A 19,652-nucleotide genomic window follows, 5' to 3' on the forward strand; every position below is an offset into this window, starting at 1 on the left:
AGCTGAGACACCAGCCAAAGAGGAAGGAAGAGCGAAAATTAACGAATTTAACGATTGTTTGCGAAACTATTTATTGAACAACATCTTTTTATTTAAAAATGAAGGACAGAAAACGCCGCTGGAAGCGGAGAATGATTCCGTGTGTCTTGAATGACGCTTCCACAGTTATCAGTCGAGCCGCCTGACGTAGCCACCTCTCTGCTGTGCTTATGTGGGTGTTTTTCTAACCTTCCGCAGTGGGTGCAGCACGTCTTGAACCGCAGCGTCCTGCGCTTTATGCGTGGTTGTACGGGACTGGCGGCCACGCATCGTTACGCAACTTCCCAAATAACAATACCAGTTGGTTTTGGCACTTAGTAAAGACGTAAACGAGGGATTCAAAAGTACTGTGATCGTTGCGCAAATATGTATTTCTCTATCATTCTCCCACAGCTAATTCCAAAAACGCTACTAAACATCTTAATTTTCCCCTTTCGCTTGTTTACTTGTCCTTGGCAGTGTTCTTCCTGCGCTTTCTTTTGCTGCGCGAGGCTTCTTTTCCTGCGCGAGGCCGCTTGAAGTGGTTCGATGTTTGTCAAGTTGAAGAGAAGTGTATCTCACAGGCGTAGCTGTGAGATACACCTTATTTCATTTCTGTTTTGCGGATGTACGCGTCCTTATGGCCAACGGTAGGCATTATTGACATTTGTACTAGTTAAGGTACCCCCCTCATTTGCATAGAAAAGTTACCGTGGGTTGACCCCCCCCCCCCCTCCGAAATAATATCCTGGGTACGTACCTGGCAGACGCACATGACATTTCTATCTTATTGCAACTTTTTTTTTACTGGGACACCAGTTGAAATCTTGAAATCAGTTATATGTTTATTTGTCCGCCCGCGCTTACTTTCGCGCTGTCGTCGTCGTGCCACTATTCGTAATCATCAAATTAATTTTAGTAAGTGCCTATTTACCTTTGCTCACGATATATAGTGAACTTTGTCTCTCACCATCCTTTTGAAAGATAGTTAAGAGGCGTCATAACAAATATATGCAGATCCCATGCACTGCGGGAATCGACGTAAGCGAAGCTTTGTCTCCTTTTTGCGTTCGTGGACGTTATTTGGCGATGATATGCTGACTGCACATGACAGTCATGACTTGGTATGAAATGTTACTCACCTGCTGCGCTTGTGTTTCTTGTCCTTGCTCCGCTCGACGCTTTATGCGGGCCTAAACCGTAAGAAAACGCATCTACCGCTCAGCTCAGTTGTCCTCGAGTGCTTCTCGTTGGACGGCATACAGGGCGGCTGCTAAGGAATATATTCCAGCGTTCAAACCAGAAAAACGTCCTTTTGGTACCGTTACTCTTCCATCCATCCTGAAAACTACCATACAATTGTTTGGACAATAATTAGACCTGTTTCTGATAACCTTACTTTATTAGACGACTCTACTGGGTAGCTTGTTCCTAAAAATGTTTCTCCTACTCACGTTAACGAAGCCTTTATCCAAAATGCACGAAGTCGCGCGATCGAATCTAGGCTACTGCGGCCACCTTTCGATGTGGGCGAAATGCAAAAAACACCCATGTACCATGATTGACGTCCGTGATTTAGGTGGGCGCTAAACAACCTCAATTTAGGTGCGCGTGAAGGAACTCCAGGTGGTCAAAATTTGCGAAGTCCCCCACTACGGCGTGCCTCATAATTAGATCGTGGTTTCGGCACAAAAACGCCATAGCTTAATTTCTATTTTTTTTTTATTTTTTGGGAGGTCTTAAAAGCAACTTACTGACTTATGTAACAACGATTATCCAGTCATGGTTCCAGTTATAGTTGATACATCTGTTGTTGCTAAACTCATTGAGAAACTCTAGTACAATTGTTCTACAGACTTTGACTCAATTAACACTAAGTTCTTGAAGAAAACTTCCGCGTACAGTTCTCTTATCCTAATCAAATTTTCACAACCATCACAAAACAGAGGTTATTTACCTCATCTGTACAAGGTTGGGGAAGGTGGTTCCGCTTCCCAAATCAGGTAAGAAAAGCTTAGCAACTAAATATCGCCCTATCTCATTTACCAGCACGTGCTGCAAACTGCTGAAACACATTGTATTCAAAAGCCTTGTCGGCTTTGTTGAATATAGCGCATTTGTTTCACCTGCACAAAATGGCTTAGGAAAATCACACTCATGTGGAACTCAACTCGTACCTTTCACCGATCTGTTTCATCGAATTCTTGATCGCTTATGATGTGCTGACTTTATTTTTTAGACTTTTCAAAAGCATTCGACAATGTCTCACAAACTCCTAATGCACATACTAACCAATTTGAATATTAATGATAATCTTTTAAAATGGCTCCGATGCTTTCTTGTTAATCACTCACAATACGTTACTGCTAACGGCTACATTAATCACAGATGTTCTGTATTACCTATGCTGTACCCCAAAGATCAGTTCTCGATCTCTTGTTGTTCTAAATCTTTATTACCGACCTGCCTTCGCAAGTTACTTGTAATATTCATGAAGATGATGAAGTGTTTTTATAGCTGTTATTTCTAGCTCCGGTTTATTTATGTGAAAATCTCAGGGCATCCGCTGGTCCTCGCTCCCTACTCGGTCGTGAAGGAAATGGACCACCCCGCACGCCAGCCGGCGACGTCAGCGGCGGCCGCCTCCAGGAAGTGCATCGGTCAACAGAGCGACAGCGACAGCGAGAACCATGTTTACTCTATCAGCAGTGAGGACCCTTCCGATGACGACTTCCAGCTTGTGCAGAGCAGCAGAGCGAAGAGTAGGAACACCAGGACGTCTTCATCGTCAAGCACGCAAACAGTAAGACATACGCAGTGGCCGGACGCCAATATCATTGTATTTGTGTCTGTGCTTCCTACCGTCAACATGAAGCTACTTAACAGGCAATCTTTGTCGATGTCACTGGAAGCCCTGGTGCAAAACGAAATATCCGACATTCGAGTGAACATCCGAAAAAATCTACTGGTGCTTGATGTCCAGCATGCGAGTGCTATCACTACTCTACGCAGCGTAACAGACTTCGATGGCAGTCAGGTGCGCTCTCACAACCCTCCGGGATCTGAAGTAGTTAGTCACCGGTGTTATCTACAACGTAAACGTGGCCATCCTTAATAACGGCTTGCGGATTCTTGTCGATCCAGCAGATGATTAGGCCACTGTTTCTGTTACTCGGCTATTCAGTTCACGCTGCGTAATGATTACTATCAAAGATAAATGTATACCCTCGCATTTTAAGGTGGGACACTTCAATCATGCTGTGATACCTTTCATTCCGAAACCTCTTCAGTGTCGCAAATGCATGAAACTGGGACGCGTGGGCAGTGTATGCGAAAACCAGGCAGCATGACCCAGCTGCGCCAAGCCCCAGCTGCGCCAGGCCCCACGCTGCAGATAAATGTGGCGCGACTGTAATGAAGTGTTCGAAGAGCGGCGGGTCACGTGAAGCTTCATCGAAGAATGGCCCACACATTAGGAAGGAAACGACCATCTTGAAAGACATGGTGAGAGATCATTCATCTCATCGCGAAGCCGCCGATAAAATCAGGAGGGGGCGTTCCCCTAGCAGACGTTCCTCAAGGAAGGCTGTTGCCTCTGCGACGCGCATGCCATTTCCTACAACACCATCTCACCCTGTGCCGCCCTGTCCAGGCACTGTGGAAAGGACCACGAAGAACAAGGCCACTATTACTTTGGTGCGCGCACCAAAGTAATAATCTACATCCGCACGGACTTTACATATATCGTTAAACGCTGAAGAGCCTTATGTCGGCAGCCATTATATGTCTGTCTGCATGTCAAAAAGAAGGCTGTGCCGTTTACACTAATTGAAGCCTACATATCCCAAGCGGGTCACTGATGACAAAGACTCAAGAAAATACTGCTAATGACCAATGGCCCCTGAGTTATCACAGGTGACTTTAACGCACATCACCAGCTATGGGGAAGCACTGAAATTGACTCCAGAGGCAGGAGTCTTGGCTCCTTTGCTGCCGACCATGATATGTGCTCTGTGAATGACGGCAGCCCTAAATTTCTGCGAGGCACGACCCATAATAGCTGCTTGGACTTAGCTTTGGTGTCACGGCACTTTATCTCAAGCACCCAATGGTTTACGGACACAGAGACACATGAAAGCGACAATATTCCAACACACAAAATTATTAGTGGAGCTCAGCAATGCTCCACTGCTGTCTTGTGTACAATTGATTGGTCAAGGAGGAGGAAAAAAAGATTTTAATGAAGAGAAAGGAGGAGAGGCAGGCCTGGTGATTGTTCAAAGTTTAAGAAGCATATGGATGACGCATGTCGGCAAGGCGTTTCACACAATATCGAAGATGCAATCGCAGAAGCAATTTGCAGGAAGCCTTTACTGCTCCGGTCCTCTAACAACGCCGCTCGCGGCTTGAAGTGGCTGAAGACTTCTGTGCACGAGTTGCTGGGTGCGTGGCCATCATTACTGACGAAGCACTGAATCACATCTCTGAGGCACGTGTACCAAAAATCAACGCGCTATTTTCACTCGAAGAGCTCCTTGCTGCATTAGTGACCCGCAGGTGTTCATCGTCACCAGTACCAGAAGGCATCACGTACGCTGCTCTATATCACCTTGGACATGACGCACGTGGTGAGCTGCTCAATTACTACAGTGAGTCTTGGCACAATGTAGTCGTTTTTAAACAATGAAAATCGACCCGCTCGATCTCCATTCTTAAACCTGGAAAGTGTTCGCTTGTTCTATGAACATACCGTCCGGTTGCGCTTTCGAGCTGCGTCGGCAAAGTGATGGAAAGAATGATTCTTCCTCATTTGGAATGGTATCTCGAGCGATTCAACATCTATCCGGACGCCATGGCGGGCTTTCGTCGAGGTCGCTCGTTCATTGACAACGACATTGACATCGTTACCTAGGTCCCAGAAGAACAAAGCCTGAAGCGCCTATTAGTGGCACTTCTTCTAGATGTCAAAGGAGTATGTGACAACGTCGCCCATGAGGCCATACTGAACTCACTTGAGGCTGTGGGAGTTGGTGGCCGGATGTATCAATGGATTCGGGACTATTTGACTGAGAGGTGCCTTTTCTTACAGACCGAAGACGGCCCAACTTCTGAACATTACATCTACCGTGGTGTGCCGCAGGGTGGAGTGTTGAGGCCTATTTTGTTCAACCTCGTCCTGGTAGGACCAGCCGAGTACTTAACGCGGACAGTTCATGTCTCAATATACGCCAACGACATTTGCAGCAGGGTCTCTGCAGGTAACTCACCCTCAGGTACGAGGCAGGCTTTAGCGGGCGGCAACCATGACGGCGTGTTGTCTCCGAAAATAAGGCCTCAGTGTGTCTAATGAAAAGTGCACATTGGGCGGCTTTACGCGCAAAGAAATGTCATATCCTGTTTCCATCAATGGACAAGCTGTATCCTATGTTAAGAAGCATCGCTTTCTGGGTGTCATCATTGACCGCAACATTTCGTGGAGTCCTCAATGCGTCTATCTGAAGAAGTTCGTTGCCATTGTTCAGGACTTCAAATTTCTCTGCGCGAAAACTGGGATACACCAGTACATTCTATGACGCAGCTGTACAGGGTACTGTTTTTCGGACTCCTAAGTTACAGTCTACCAGTGTTTTCAAATACATGCAAGACGTACTTTCGCGCTTTGGAAGGCTTACAAGGTCAAACCCTACGCACGTGTTTAGGTCTGCCTCGGTGCACCTCAACAGCAGCAACAATAGCCATCGCGGGAGACCATATAATCCATAGACATGTAGCTGTCGACTATCTCAGAGCGCACTTTCTCCATCTGCCTAGAACCCTCGACCATCACTTTACCTCTCTACCAGCCGAGAGACCTCAAGCGACTTCTTCAAGAGTGACCAGCGCTCATTGAGAGCCCAAACCGTCATCTTATACACCGGTGGAAGCCTTCATCTCCTCTATGGTGCCTGCGACAACCCCAAGTGAATTTCGGTTGTCCCGGAATTACAAAAAGGCTATCACCCATCGCCGGCTCTGAAACAACTCACGCTCCTATTACTGCAATAGACATGCCATGACTGCACACATATATATACCGACAGTTCCACATCACCTACGAGCTGAAGTGCTGCATTCGTCGTTCCAGCTAAACAAGTTACAGTTAAATTCAACTTGTCACATATGACAATATCTGCGTCGGCACAACTTGCAGCTCCCCATGCCGCTATGACGTACGTGACCGAAGAGCCGAGAGAGAAATGGGTAGCCTTTCCCGTGGCGAAAGAACCTTGCTGTGCCGCTTGTGGCTGGGAGTGGCGTTCACGTTTACTGCTATTGCATGGGAATGGCCGAGAGCCCGATGTGCGACTCCTTTAGGTGCGAGGAAACCAACGAGCACCTATCGTGTACATGCCCTCGCGATGACGTACAACGCCTCTCTTTGCGCACAACTTTAAACCGACCAGACTCGAGAATATTCTCCAAATCATACTCCGAATCATACTCGGACCGTGGCCACATCCGTTACTGGCACGAAAAGCGATTCATGAAGTGCACCAGCCTAACATACCCCTTATAGTGTCCCTGTGCATCCTCCCACTGGCACTCAGTGCTCACTCCTTCCCTATTTTCTTCTTTCTATTCCCCTTTCCCTCACCCCCAGTGTAGGGTAATAAACCGGGCGCTCGTCTGGTTGACTTCCCTGCCTTTTCTCTCCTCGCTCTCTCCCTCTAAGATTATCTCTTCGCTGATGATTCTGTTATCTTTAGAGAAAAACTACATATTGTACCAAACGTCTTCAATGCGACCTAGATATAATATCTAACTGGTCCATTGTGTAGCTGATAGAATTAAATGTTAACAAGTGAAAAACTGCGCAGGTGTCTAGGACACCTAACTCCTCTCAGGTATACTATTTATTAACCTTCCTTTAGAACGGGTAAGCTCTTACAAGTGCTCAGGAATTCATATGACATTCAACATTACCTTGGCAACTGACATTTAAAATGTAGTAAGCAATGCTGACCGAGCTGTTGGTTTCCTAAGCCGAAACTTTTCAAGACTCCAAACTCTTTGAAGTTGTTGCTTTATAACACATTAATACGCCCGAAATTAGGATATGCTACATCAGTCTGGGACCATAATAACCTAAACTTATTTGCACATTAGAATTAGTTCGGAATAATGATGCTCGTTTCATTCTTTCGAATTATAACAGAACTGCCAGCGTAACGGTCATAGAAACTAGCCTTTCTCTTCCATCGCTTGCAGTTAAACGTAACGTTGCCAGTTTATCATCATTTCAGAAACTATTTCACCATAAAACACTGCGCCGACGTATTTATTCATACTCCACACTACGTATCCGGTCGCCTCGATCATTCTTACAAGGTTTGCATCCTTTCTTGCAGCCCAAAACATTTTCCCAGTCATTCGTACCTCGGACATCTCTAGAGTGGAACCGCCTTCTTGCAAAGGATGTATCTATCAGCGATAATTCCTTGTTTCGTGATGCCTTAGGCAACAACACTTAGTAGATGACGGTTTCATTTACCTCTACATACTTAACGTTTTGTAATAACTTTTTTTCCTTACTCATTGTATTCCTACCGAAAAAATTGTCAAAGTGCACTTTTTATGTTGTATAGTTTTTCTCATGTCACTGCTGATATTACCTGTAACCCACTCTCCTCTGCAAAGCCTTGATAGGCCTTTATGGTATTATAATAAATATATAATTAAATAATAAATAAATAAATAAGTACTTCTCATCTAAAGTATCCACGCCCTACAACGTTACACGAGACTAGGAAAGCAGCAGTGAAACACAGTTTCAGTTTTCTGCAGTCCGCGGGCCTTTTACTACCTTATGTTTCGTTGTGGCTTCCTGAATCAGTATGTGTACTCGTAAAAAAGAGATGCAGGATTCAGTCGCGGAAAAACATAACAGGCATTAAGGGTAATGCTCCTGCATGCTCACTCGAGTGGGACAGGCCATTGCCATGAAGTAAAGACATTTTTTACCTCTTTCACAAACTGCATCGCACTGAAGAACACTTGCTTCTGAACGCCGAGCAAGGTAAAACTCTTGGAGACCGGTTGTGTTTTTCTAGTTCCAGAAACGCTTGAAAAAGTTGCGACCAGCCTGACAAGGGTTCAGGATTTCAAAGGTGCTTAAGGCCGCTGATAGTGTGGACGATAATCTTTCATGGTGAAAAGCCGCAGGAAGTAGCCATCTTTAGGTGTCTCACTCCCACGAATTGGAAAAATGAAGTTTGTCGAGTGCTTCTGAGAAAAACGGATGCGAGTGGCGCTGGTTCCACTACGCGGCGTGGTAGTGCTAATATTTGAGACAGGTGCATTCACTATTCCATAGTCCCTAATTTTGCCAATCGGCTTGTAGTTTGTTGATAATATGGAACGATCATGACATCGCTCGGTACATATTAGATATTAATCATTAAATACCCATTACTTTTTTCAATATCAGCCTCTGCATTTACCACAAAGTTTTCCAACATTTTTTTTTCCGCTAGATTAAACCGGTGCTCAATCACACCGCGAATTTCGTCAAGCACTCCTCTTCATTGATTATGCTCATCCGAAAGGTATTCAGTGCCCGAAATCTAATTTCGATCCTTCGATTGATCTTACCTGATGATTAGCGGGCAAGGTGCAAATACGTGCTTATTAGATGTGCGAGGAACATAGTGAAATTTTGTTAACCTTCTCCTTGGCCCACATGCCAAAGAGAAACGTTCCACGCACCCACGGTCTGCCAGGTTCTTGAGCATTTATCAGTGATGGCTTTCGAGGGCGAGCATATGTGCGGAATAATCTGCATGCCTGACCGAAATAACACCACGCACTAGTCTGCTTGGCGCGGGGCAAATCACACCAGTACAGATTTCGGGCGAAGAAAAGGGGAGCGGCAATATTCAAATACGGAAGCCACCTGTTTTCTTTGATAGAGAAGTCAGCCTAGAAACCTAGCTGTACTTTTTGTGCATTTTTCACGAAGGCGAATACGACAAGCAATGAGGCCGTACTTTACGTTTCTCTGGTCTGTTTTCTGACAGCTCATACTTGTGAATTCTGCCTTCCCGAGCTTTCCTAACGAGATTTTGCTTGCATAAACTCCTGGCCATACAGGTATGAGAAAACTTGCTGCGATTACTAAATATTTTGCAAAGGAAGTCTCGTCAAGTGTTCTCTTTCCAGCGTTAAAAGGTAAGAAATTTTCAAGAAATTTTGTTCGTGCTTTAAAATTTTGTGTACAGAACCGCAGCGCTTAGCGATAACTCCAGCTCACCACTTCATTACACCATCTTTAGTGCAACACTCGTTGCTCGCATGACTGCGCTTGACTGTGTATGAAGTTTAGGCGATATAGACTCCTACTGACATGTTCTACTGTTACTTTACTTGCACCGGTAAAACGGGAATAACAGCGCACATCAAGCAGAATCTTAATAAACCTGTCGTATTCCTTGAATCTTATACGAAAAATTGTTTCGGCTAAAATGTCATCGTTTCGAAACGCTGCCGAAGAGAAAACATAAGCTTTATTTTTACCTATTTCACGTCCTCGTCATGCAGACCAATGCAAAAAAAGTGCGAGAATAGACTCCTCAAGCTAGACAGACTGGGCCGATCGAAGCTTTGACAGGACTGGGGCTTGATGATTCCCTGGAAACGCTACACGGCGTCGGCTGCGTTGATATATTGATGTAGCTGCTAGAAAATGACCCCTTGGGCCGGCCATGGATTGTCACGCGCAAGCACATCTGTCTTCGTAGAAGCCGACGCGCTGCTCGGTCCACATATTTTCACAGGCAGCCAAGACCCCGCGCTGTTTTTCGTTAGCTCCCCCTCTACGACCTTCCTCGTTTTCTTTGTTTTCGGTGGTAGATGTCTTTACTCTGCAGAGAATAATGAGCGTGCTGGTCCCTCGTGACGACGTGCGAGTCCAGTGCGCAGAAATTTTGCTGATAAAGAGCGTCGCTAGACTCCTGTCGGCTTCATTCTACGGGACACAAGTGTATAAGAAGTCAAGTTTTGAACGCATAAGAGTCATCGGTAACCATGGCCACACCCATGCCAGCCCTCGTCAGTTTGCTGCTCGTGGGACTCGCAGGGGTATGCTATGGTCAAGAATGCCTTAAGCCACCAGGTAACGTTTCCTTTTCTATTGTCCGAAAATGCAGATTCTTTTTTCCAAACTGATTCTCTGTCAGTAAATCTCCGTTGCATTTCAAAAGATACGTACGAGTAAAGTATCTTAAAGCTACGCAAAAACAGGTGAATAATATGACTGAATTTCTGGAGTACTTTGACATCAACCTTCTATACCTATTCCAATTGTCAGACGTGCCCTTTAGGCTGAAATTAAAACCAGTGGCCGTTTAGCTTCAAGAAATGTGTACTTAGAGCAAGGAACACATGCTGATTTCGATAGGCATTGGTTTCAATTATCTTTCCAGGTGCACATGAGGCATGGGCATCGTAGTGGCAGTGTCGTTGTCACTGCAAATAAGCTTAAAACGCGCAATCCTCATGACTTGCCGGGCGACAAAAAAAAATTCCTAGCAACTGAAGTTTGCTATGGTAGTGCTTATTCAAATGAGAAGGCTGTTTTAAATCTCACCGCACCCACATTGCTTCATCGTCCAACCGAATCATAGAAAGCAACGTAACTAGCGAGCCTTAAGCACCGGCACAACCTAAACAGGACAAAGCACTGCTTTCTTCCTCGAGACGATCATGCCATTTTGAGTGTCATGCAAAGCTTCTACGTAACTGCTAGGGTGCCTAGAATTTGCATACTAGAACGGTTTGCGATTAACTACAATAGGAGACTTTAACAAGAAAGCTCTTGCTCCTAACGCGTACAGTACTACCAATTATATAGACGCCCATGTGTGTCATTACGACGATTAGGATAGAGTGAACGCCAAAGCAACGTTTCTACTACGTTTCTCCATAGGAACACAGAGACACGCACACACGCACACTCCGACCTTTGTCAAAGTGCGCCAAGTAGGTTATCAGGCAACTTAATCACGTAACAGCGGCCAATTACTTCTGCTGAGTAGCCTCAAAGCCGGAATTTCCTGCAAGCTAAAGAGTTGAAATGTGTTGTCTTTTTGGGCCATGGAACCAAAGCACAATTCTCCAGCACAGCGAGTGCAAGAATGCTCCGGAATCTTTATTGTTGAGCTGTAAAGTTTCAATTAGCTGTCACAAAGGCGTACCTGTTATCCACGTTCTCTATTTCTACTACCAGCAGACGCCTCAGCAGAGATGTTCTCAAGATAGCATTTCAAAATTCAAACGTGCGTTCGCGATTCGCCTAGTTCCGCAAAAGAAAATGAGTCGACTGATACAAACTACAGTGCGCGAGCAGATTACAAGACCTTGCTCAGCACGGGTGCCATGTAGCAAAAAAAAAAAAAAGACTGTTGTAGTGGATTTGTCTCAAAGACTTATATTCCAGTGTGATTTGTAAGGAATAGAAACAGAATTCCAATCTGAACCATTCATTTCCATGTCACTTACCCTCGCTACAATAAAACTTTTCTTCCGCTCCATTATATAAAAAAATTGGTGGATCCCAAGCATTGTCGCAACCGATGTAAGCGTTGGTTTGTATACTGTTGGCTTTAATTACCGTGGCAACAAGTGCTTAACATTATTTGGCTTATGGATCTGTACGTAATTAAATTAATGTTATAATTTATGCATACATTCGCTGTCTGCACCACGTTTCGCTGCGTAGCGAACACGCTCATGATTCGCGCGGCGCTCCTCTCGGGCCTGCGTGTCCTCGACGCTGAGTGCACCCTTTGGAGCGGTATTGCTGGCGAGCTTTACGTGCTGCTTCTGCATGCGTTGCCAGCACGCTGTTGAGATGCCAGCTCTAAGCGCTCTCTTCAGGCTATGGATGACTGTAACGTTTACGATATCAAAGCGCAGCACGCGACCTCCACAGCGCAGCACCTGCATTTTTGTCGCATAGGAAAGCAAGCTCAGCAGGTGCCATACGCACAAACTGTGAAACGCTGCCGCGGCGGCGCCGTCGGGCATGCTAGGAGGCGAGAGCCATCTGTTGGCGTTGCAAGAAACCAGGCGGCGCACGCAAGCGAGACCACAGGAGCAGCAGCAGCAGCAGCAGGTCCCGGAAAGGCGGCAGAAGAGGCGAAGAAAGCTGAGCTTTAAGAAGTAATTTTGTACTCGCTCTTGCAGCCTCTTCATCTCGCATATTCTCAACCGTCATCTGTGCCTTCAGTGAACACGGAGGGAAGTGCCATCTGTGACTCTACACACTTCTCAGCTATTTCAGTGATCAGATAAACAAAGGAAGAGAACGTTATTGAAAAGAAGAGAATTTGGCTTGAAGCGTCTGGCTTCTAACTGTCCAGCTATTTAGTATAGCATTGGGCCACCTTTTCTCAAATTTCCCTTTTTACGTTCTACACTTGAAGCTACATGGCCTTAGAACCAGAAGAAAGCGGATCAACCGAGGGGGCCGATTTTTATCATTCATATCATGAGATGCTAACAAGCAAGGACATCAAGTAAAACACAGAGGAAATTACTTGTACTTATAACATAGCACGCGTAATGCGAAAACGTGGGATTGTTCCCCACCTACGGAAAGTTGTTTTTTCATCCACTTCCAATGCCATTAATTTATCACTTCTTTAATTCCATCACTAAGTACACGTAATTCCCCTGTGTTTTCCTTGGTTTCTTTGTTTGTTGACTTCTCATGATATGCCGTTAGAACCAACACACGCAAGTGATTCATGCTCTCGCAACATCAGGTTTAGCTACGTGCACAGGTGCGAATGTCTTGAAGGGCAGGCAGCTTAGAAAGCGAAGCAATGGTAGGGGCTAGTATAAACTATCGAGCTATCGCAACGAGCAAACTACTTTCTGTTCGCAAAAAAAAAAAAGAATGTGCAGTGAGTTTTATCCCCTCGCTCTCACTACCATCAAATGCGTGCACGCGAACATTGTACAGACGCAAGAACAATCCGGGCTACTTTTAAACCGTCTGCCCCGTCTACGTATGTGCCTAGGAGTGGACGCAGAAATATTTTTAAAACAAAACTATACCTCGCGAAGCACCAGAACGGTCACGTAAGCGCAGCGTCTACATCATTTGCAGGAGCGGCGCTTTTCTGCCCTTCCGAAAATTTGAGGCAGTGCCTCAAGCTACAAGATATATCAAAACGATTGGTCTTATAAACGCAGAAATTTCATCTCAAACAGCTGTTAGAATGCGGATGAAGTGTTCCCAATTATCTATAATTTTAACACTAGTTTTATGGCAACTCGCCTAACTACTAGCCTAAGGCGCAAGAAGCGATACTCTACTTCGAGGTTTGGAACTTGTAGGGGCTTTAAGGTTTAACGTCAGTGACTTAGCCGTCCCGCGGGAACTGTGAAGATCGAGCAGAGAGGCGCCTTGCCTTCTCCTTGAGCGTCTTAGTGATTGAAATTTGTTTAGTAGGTGGTTACTATATCCATTAAAACTTCTTTCTGGGCGAGTTGGTGCATACTTGACATAAAAATTGTTACAGCGCAAACACACGCAACCACAAAATATGAAGGACGGGAAACAAGCGCTGTGTCCCGTCCTTCATACTTTGTGGTTGCATGTGTTTGCGCTGTAACAATTTTTATGTCGAGGTTACTATACCCAACCGCCCGATGCACCGGGACTGCTCAATGGGCCGTGGTAGACTCGGTGGAGGGGAAGCACCTTAGCTTCTTCATTTGTCTGGTTTGTGTCACTCTCGCCGGCCTTGTTGGTATTTCTTGGTAGTGCGAAGTGCCCGACGACCATATTATGGCCATATTTACCGTTGCGGAAACTTTAAACGCACGCACACTGAAAGCAGACGATCGGGCGAAGCAATCAGAACGCTTCAACAGCCTGTGGCTAACACCGTCCTGTGCCTCCTCGAGCCAATTAGACGGCTGCAATAGACTGATGCACCGCTCCGAACATATTGCCCTTGACCGCCGCAATAATTAAGCAGGCATCCTATAGCCACACACTTTCTTAAATGTTCTAAAGATCCTAGTAATAAAGATGCGAAAGAAGGAATGGCTAGGAAAATGTTTTATGTTACATTTGTTGAAAGCGCCAATTCTAATTGGAATAATAAAGGAACAACATCTCGCACTGCGTAGATTGTTGAAGCGCAACTTATTTCTTTGAGGATGCGGTAAATAATAGTTGTAGTTTTTACATTCGAAGAATTACTGCGGTACTGATGCTGGTATACAAGCGTTATAAATATTTCAGCAGCTACCAATGATTTCCTCCCGTTTGGGAGAGAAAGAAATAACAGAAGTCAGTTCCTATTGAATTTCTCACCTTAGTAGCAGGTAGGTATACAGTGACAGATTTCATCGTCAGCCTCATAATTTTCAGGTGAAGAAGTGATGAAGAAGGCTGGCCAGATTGCTGCGGAACTAATGAAACAGTGCGTTCATCTGCTGGACAAGCACCCGATGCCCCTCAGCATGATTGCCGATGTGAGTATGGCCGCGCCGCAGCAATAATCTTTCACAACAAAGGACTTCCCGAAGCAACGTAGCGCAGCCCCCTCGAGAGTTCAGCTTTGTAAAGTCTGACCTATGAGACTATGGAACTCCTAAAGGACCGTACAGGACATAAGTCGACATTTAGTGATGCGCGAAATTTTGTCCGCACGATAGCGTTACGACGTACTAAGTGCATAGATAAAGATGTGCAGCGCGACGGCCAGATTTACTTTAACTAGAAAAACAAAGTTTCGCATTCCCAATACCGAAACTAGTTTCGAACGATTCCATCTACCTGGGTCCACCGCCTGAACTGTCGCCTATAAACAGTGGTAGGAGGAATAAGCTTCATTTGGGCGATTGAGATTAATCTTGTCCCAGCCGGAGGGGCCCTGAGTCAAGGGCTCCTGAGTCCTTAGTGAGGTACCGAACGTGTGGGTATGTGGGTTACTTTTGACCACCTGATGTTAAATTCGGGATATTTAACTACACTGACCCTTCGGGAATGTAGCAGTTCTACTAGCGAATTAAAACATTGACCTCTCGTTCGATGTCATGACAGCGTAACTACTGAATAAAAATTATGAGGTATTACTTGTCAAAACCAGTGACTAGTGAAATACCACGGCAATGACACACTGTAAATGTGCTTGCATAGTTGACGCTGCCGTGGTGACATTGTTTGGCGTACACTTGAACGCTACGACTGAGTACGCCCGCAATGATGAGCCGGGAATAAAACTCACATATAGGGCGAAATAGATGATTTGGTGAGAGGGCGGCGAAACCGCTTTATTCAAATGTTACGTATGGGTTAAACATTCCCTGTTCAAACCGCCGTTATACAAAATGGGGAAATATATACATGGGCAACACTCTAGAACAGCTTACATCCATCTTCTGCCGTGTCTGCTGCAGAAGGCTTTCTCAAAGTCTTTTAGACGGCTTTCCACTGCTATTCATTGTCACCAAATGTCGATCACTATTTCTAGTAATATCAGCCAATTCACACTGTTTTTATGTTGTGAGGTTTAACGTCCCAAAACGAACACGCAGATGTTGAGAGACCCCGTAATGGGAGGCTCCGGATTAATTTTGACCGCCTGTAATTCCAGAAGGTTCACCTGATTCACGAAACACGAGCGTGTTTTGCATTCCTTTCGCATCGATATGCGGCTGCTGAGACCCGAAATTGAACCCACCATCTCGTGCTCAAGAGCAAATTCACGTTTGGAATAAGCGTACGGTCAAATCAGCACACGTTTTACACTCGGCCCGGGCTGCCGCCGAGCTAACGCGGGCGCTAGCTCTCTGCATCTTAGCAATGAGCGTTTTTTTTCTTTCCCGGAGCACACTACGCGAAACATAACACCATGCGATGAATGCTACCAAATTTATCAGCGTATTGTTTTCTCCTAGGCCATGAAGACCCTATGTGTTGACTACGCTGGCTGTCATGACAAGCACGAAGCTATGGCTAGCGTAAGTATGGACCTTTGATAAAAAAACTGAAGTGAAAATAAAGAAACCTGGGAATAACATCGTGATACAACATCCACCTCGCGGGATTCCAGATAAGTGATTTTCCATGCTGAGCGTTCCTGTGCTTCGAGTTGTCGATTAATTCGCCATCGCGCTGTGATCTGCTAGGCTCCTGCTTAGCCTAGATGGGAAAGTGACGGCCCCGGAAAGGCGTTTATCCCGGGTTTGAATCGCAGACCAGACCAAGTTTTTCTCAACTTCGAAGCGTTCTTTTTGAGAAACCAGTATGCCTTTGTTTGGTAGCTCCGTGTAACAGTCCGGTAGATTGCAGTATTTGCCTTCCATTATTCTGTCCCGCCCCCCTTGCGTGATTCCGCAGAACTAATTGGTCATTTGCGCTATTGTGGTCCCGCATTCCACAGGAAATTTTTCACGCACGGAATTGGAGTCATGTGTTTCCCTATAGTTGGAGAGTAATATATCGAAATAGCTATCTTGAAACGGAATAAGCTGAACACGTTCCCGCTTAACTTTATGTCTACGTCTTCTGTCCAAACTTTCAACATTCGAAACGTTTTATTATGCAGTGTTCGGTTTATATGACGTGAAATGTGACCGGCACGCCTATATTTTTAGGCCCTTACGTATAAATTCAAGTAGAACGCTGTAGTCATCAGTACCATGCGTTTAGATGCCTCATGAGATGTTTTAGAACCATGCTATCAATTTATATTTTAATTGCAACCTTCCTGTCTGGAAGGCTGCGTACTTTCTAGCTGACAGTTTTCATCTATCCTCTTATTATGATACTGAGCGCATAGTTTGAAATACTTAGTCTGAGAATCGTTTACTGTATAAATAAATATTGCTTGAAATGGCGCGTTGAATAACTTGGCATTTTCACTTCTTTTATATTTGGTACGTGTAGAAGCCGGACGAATACCGAAAGCTCCTGATTTCTTGCGGTCACCCACATCTCGTAAATTTCTTCGTAAGTTTGCTGCTGCAAAGGGCATATCTTTTTTCATTCCTTAGATAGAATGCGAAATAAAAACACAACATTCAGGCATTTTCCTCGTTAAAGTATGCTTCTTTGGATCACATTTCCTTTTCTTTTCCACAGAAAAAGCAATCGGAATTCAAGCATGATCCAGAAGTTGTCGCGACGGAGATCGGAGTAAGCTTTAGTGTCTTTTTGCTATTAGCACAGAACATGCTGCACTTCCTGCAAACAAAGAGTTGTTTTTTTAAGGAGGCCACCATTCAATATTGGTGTTCATACAGCGTCGATTCATACTAATCAGGTAACCGCTTCAAACCTGTTTTCATCATTCTGGCAACTAGATAACTTCCCAATAAAGGCGAAGAACACTTGGATTTCTCAGGAATGAAGAAATGAAAGATTACTCTTTGTATTATTATTTTCCTTTATTGGCTAGAACTGGCCACAGTGCAATTATCAAACTGTGTTCTTGAATCTTGTGTTTATGTCTAACAGAAATACGGAATACTTTTGCAGACCTGCATTATGGACCATATTCCTTTGACCAAAGAGATGGGTATAGCAACTGCCTACTGGATCCTCAAGATCATGGGTGCACATGAGTGAAGAACTTCAATCAATGTGTTAAACCTAAAGGCACAGCGTGCAAGAATAGCATACAATGAAAGGAAACTTCAGCTTTCAGACCCAAATAAACATTCAATAGTTCTAATCATTTCAGTGATCTCACTGCAGGGTAGTAAAAAAAGACAAACCTAAAATCCCCTCTGCAATTAAAACAAAGTACTTTTCGGTAACTATTCTTTTACAGCTTTGCATGTACTGCTGACGCCGTATGTTCACTGGGTACCAGTCGAGGCAAGAAAGGCAGAAGAGAGAATATTCAAGAAAAGACACGAACTTCTACTTCAAGCCCAATACCTATTCCTGACGCGAAAGTTACTTGCCGTCACCACACAAATTGCAGTTGTTGCAGCAGTGTCAGTTTCTCTCTGGAGCAGTTTCTTGGATCACACCACAGAAACTTATGTTGCTACGGTAAAAAATTCTTTGTGCAGCGAAAGCTGCGCGTTATAAAAGCGAACAAAACTTCATACGACATTTCGTTTTGCACTGGGGTAGCACTTTGAAATGGCACGACGATGACAAAGCTTACTATTGGATTTTCTCACATCAATGCAACAATTTCGGACACCATGCGCAAAAAGTCTACCGGCTTTCTTATTTACTGGAAACGTACGTTGCGCCATCCATTATCTAAATGCATGATCCTAGTTGACCTCATCCGCGTTTATTTTTCTTATTTTTCTGTCACCGATGCGTTTCTCGACGATCGTGCGTAAGTCCAGGCATTATTTATCTGCGATTCGTTTAATTTATTCAGAGTGCCGAGTCCCGCGTTCAAAGTCCCAGGAAGTCCAGGGTCCCGCGTAGGTTTCGCGCCACCACCGTCACCATTTTGAGCGCCGAAGCTTTCAAATTCTGCACGAAAGCCAGTCTTTTAACCCCTGCACGAACACATCACATCTGCAGCCCTACTAACCCACCCACAAGTAGCCCAGTTTCCCGCACCTCTTCTGCGAATGTTCCGCCATGCAGACGCCCCTAAAACAACTATTTCAATCGTAGCTGCGCATCCCGCTTGTCCTCATCGGGCTCGCCCGAGCGAGATCAGCAGAAGACTAGCAGAATCTGGTGGTACATATGCATTGTGCACTGGATCTGGGCCAGTGTAACGCCAATGAATAAACCTGCTGCATCCAGTGACAACAAAAATATTGTTTTCATTGTCATCATCATGATGGTCGTCATCTTCATCCAGGCTCGGAGCTACGTGTGCGTCGTCGATACCGAGACAGCACGATGATAGTGACGGCGCGAATATGCCTTTCGTGTGGTATAAATGCTATCACAATAAAAGCCGCACATTCCGCCCTGTTCATATGAGGGCCACATAAGGCATCTTTCTTTGTTATAATCAGAGTTGCCGAGTGGCAACTCCGGAATGGAGTTGATTCCGGAATTCCGCATTTTGAAGCAGTCTGAATGGAATGGGAATGGAATGATGTCACCAGGCGGACAGATGGGATGGCAATGCAATGGGAGCCCGAGATTCCGGAATGGAGTTAGAATAAAATGGGCGCAGTCGTGAAACAGAAATTAACAAAGCTCTTCCTACAAAAAATTTTGCAGATCTAACGCGAATTTTTGGAACCTAGGCGAAACGATGCTTTGTGTGAAGCTGTTAATCAAATGTTTCATATTTTCCCATTTCATTACTGTGTCCTTGGGAAACTGGCGCATGCGCATGTGCTCCCGAGAACCCGTGGTCCGCAATGCGACGCACGCGGAGATCAAATCAAATATAGCTAGTCACCGTTGGCATGATAGAAGTGTACGTTTCTTTACTGATGTGAGTGTGTGCCTTTAAACAAAGCCAATTTAATGGAAATATCATTGTCATTGCGAATGCATTGCACCACAACTGTACAGCTAATAAAAAAAATCCGCTTCCATTCCACACTGTGGAAGTTGTGTGGACGTTAGACAAGCACGACCAAGCCAACTGACGTTAGAGGACGTCACCACACGCACCACGACCACAAAGTAC

General features: G+C 45.0%; 1 protein-coding gene across 1 annotated transcript; it reads left to right on the forward strand.

Moving 5' to 3' along the window:
• Positions 1 to 10,001: 10,001 nt before the first annotated feature.
• On the forward strand, positions 10,002 to 17,756 carry LOC142576204 (uncharacterized). Its single transcript, XM_075686222.1, has 6 exons — positions 10,002 to 10,168; positions 14,444 to 14,547; positions 15,976 to 16,038; positions 16,967 to 17,029; positions 17,162 to 17,215; positions 17,558 to 17,756. The coding sequence occupies exons 1-6, from the start codon at positions 10,081 to 10,083 to the stop codon at positions 17,645 to 17,647; spliced, it is 462 nt and encodes a 153-aa protein (XP_075542337.1). The 5' UTR covers positions 10,002 to 10,080; the 3' UTR covers positions 17,648 to 17,756.
• The last annotated feature ends 1,896 nt before the right edge of the window (positions 17,757 to 19,652 follow it).

The sequence above is a fragment of the Dermacentor variabilis genome, chromosome 3 (genome assembly GCF_050947875.1).
Source record: "Dermacentor variabilis isolate Ectoservices chromosome 3, ASM5094787v1, whole genome shotgun sequence".
NCBI classification, from domain to species: domain Eukaryota; kingdom Metazoa; phylum Arthropoda; class Arachnida; order Ixodida; family Ixodidae; genus Dermacentor; species Dermacentor variabilis.

Excerpts from the sequence above, each read along its gene's own strand:
- LOC142576204 (XM_075686222.1), top strand. The coding sequence starts at position 10,081 with ATGGCCACACCCATGCCAGCCCTCGTCAGTTTGCTGCTCGTGGGACTC. Across the intron at positions 10,169-14,443 it reads AGAATGCCTTAAGCCACCAG|GTGAAGAAGTGATGAAGAAG; the intron begins GTAACGTTTCCT and ends CATAATTTTCAG. Across the intron at positions 17,030-17,161 it reads CACATCTCGTAAATTTCTTC|AAAAAGCAATCGGAATTCAA; the intron begins GTAAGTTTGCTG and ends TCTTTTCCACAG.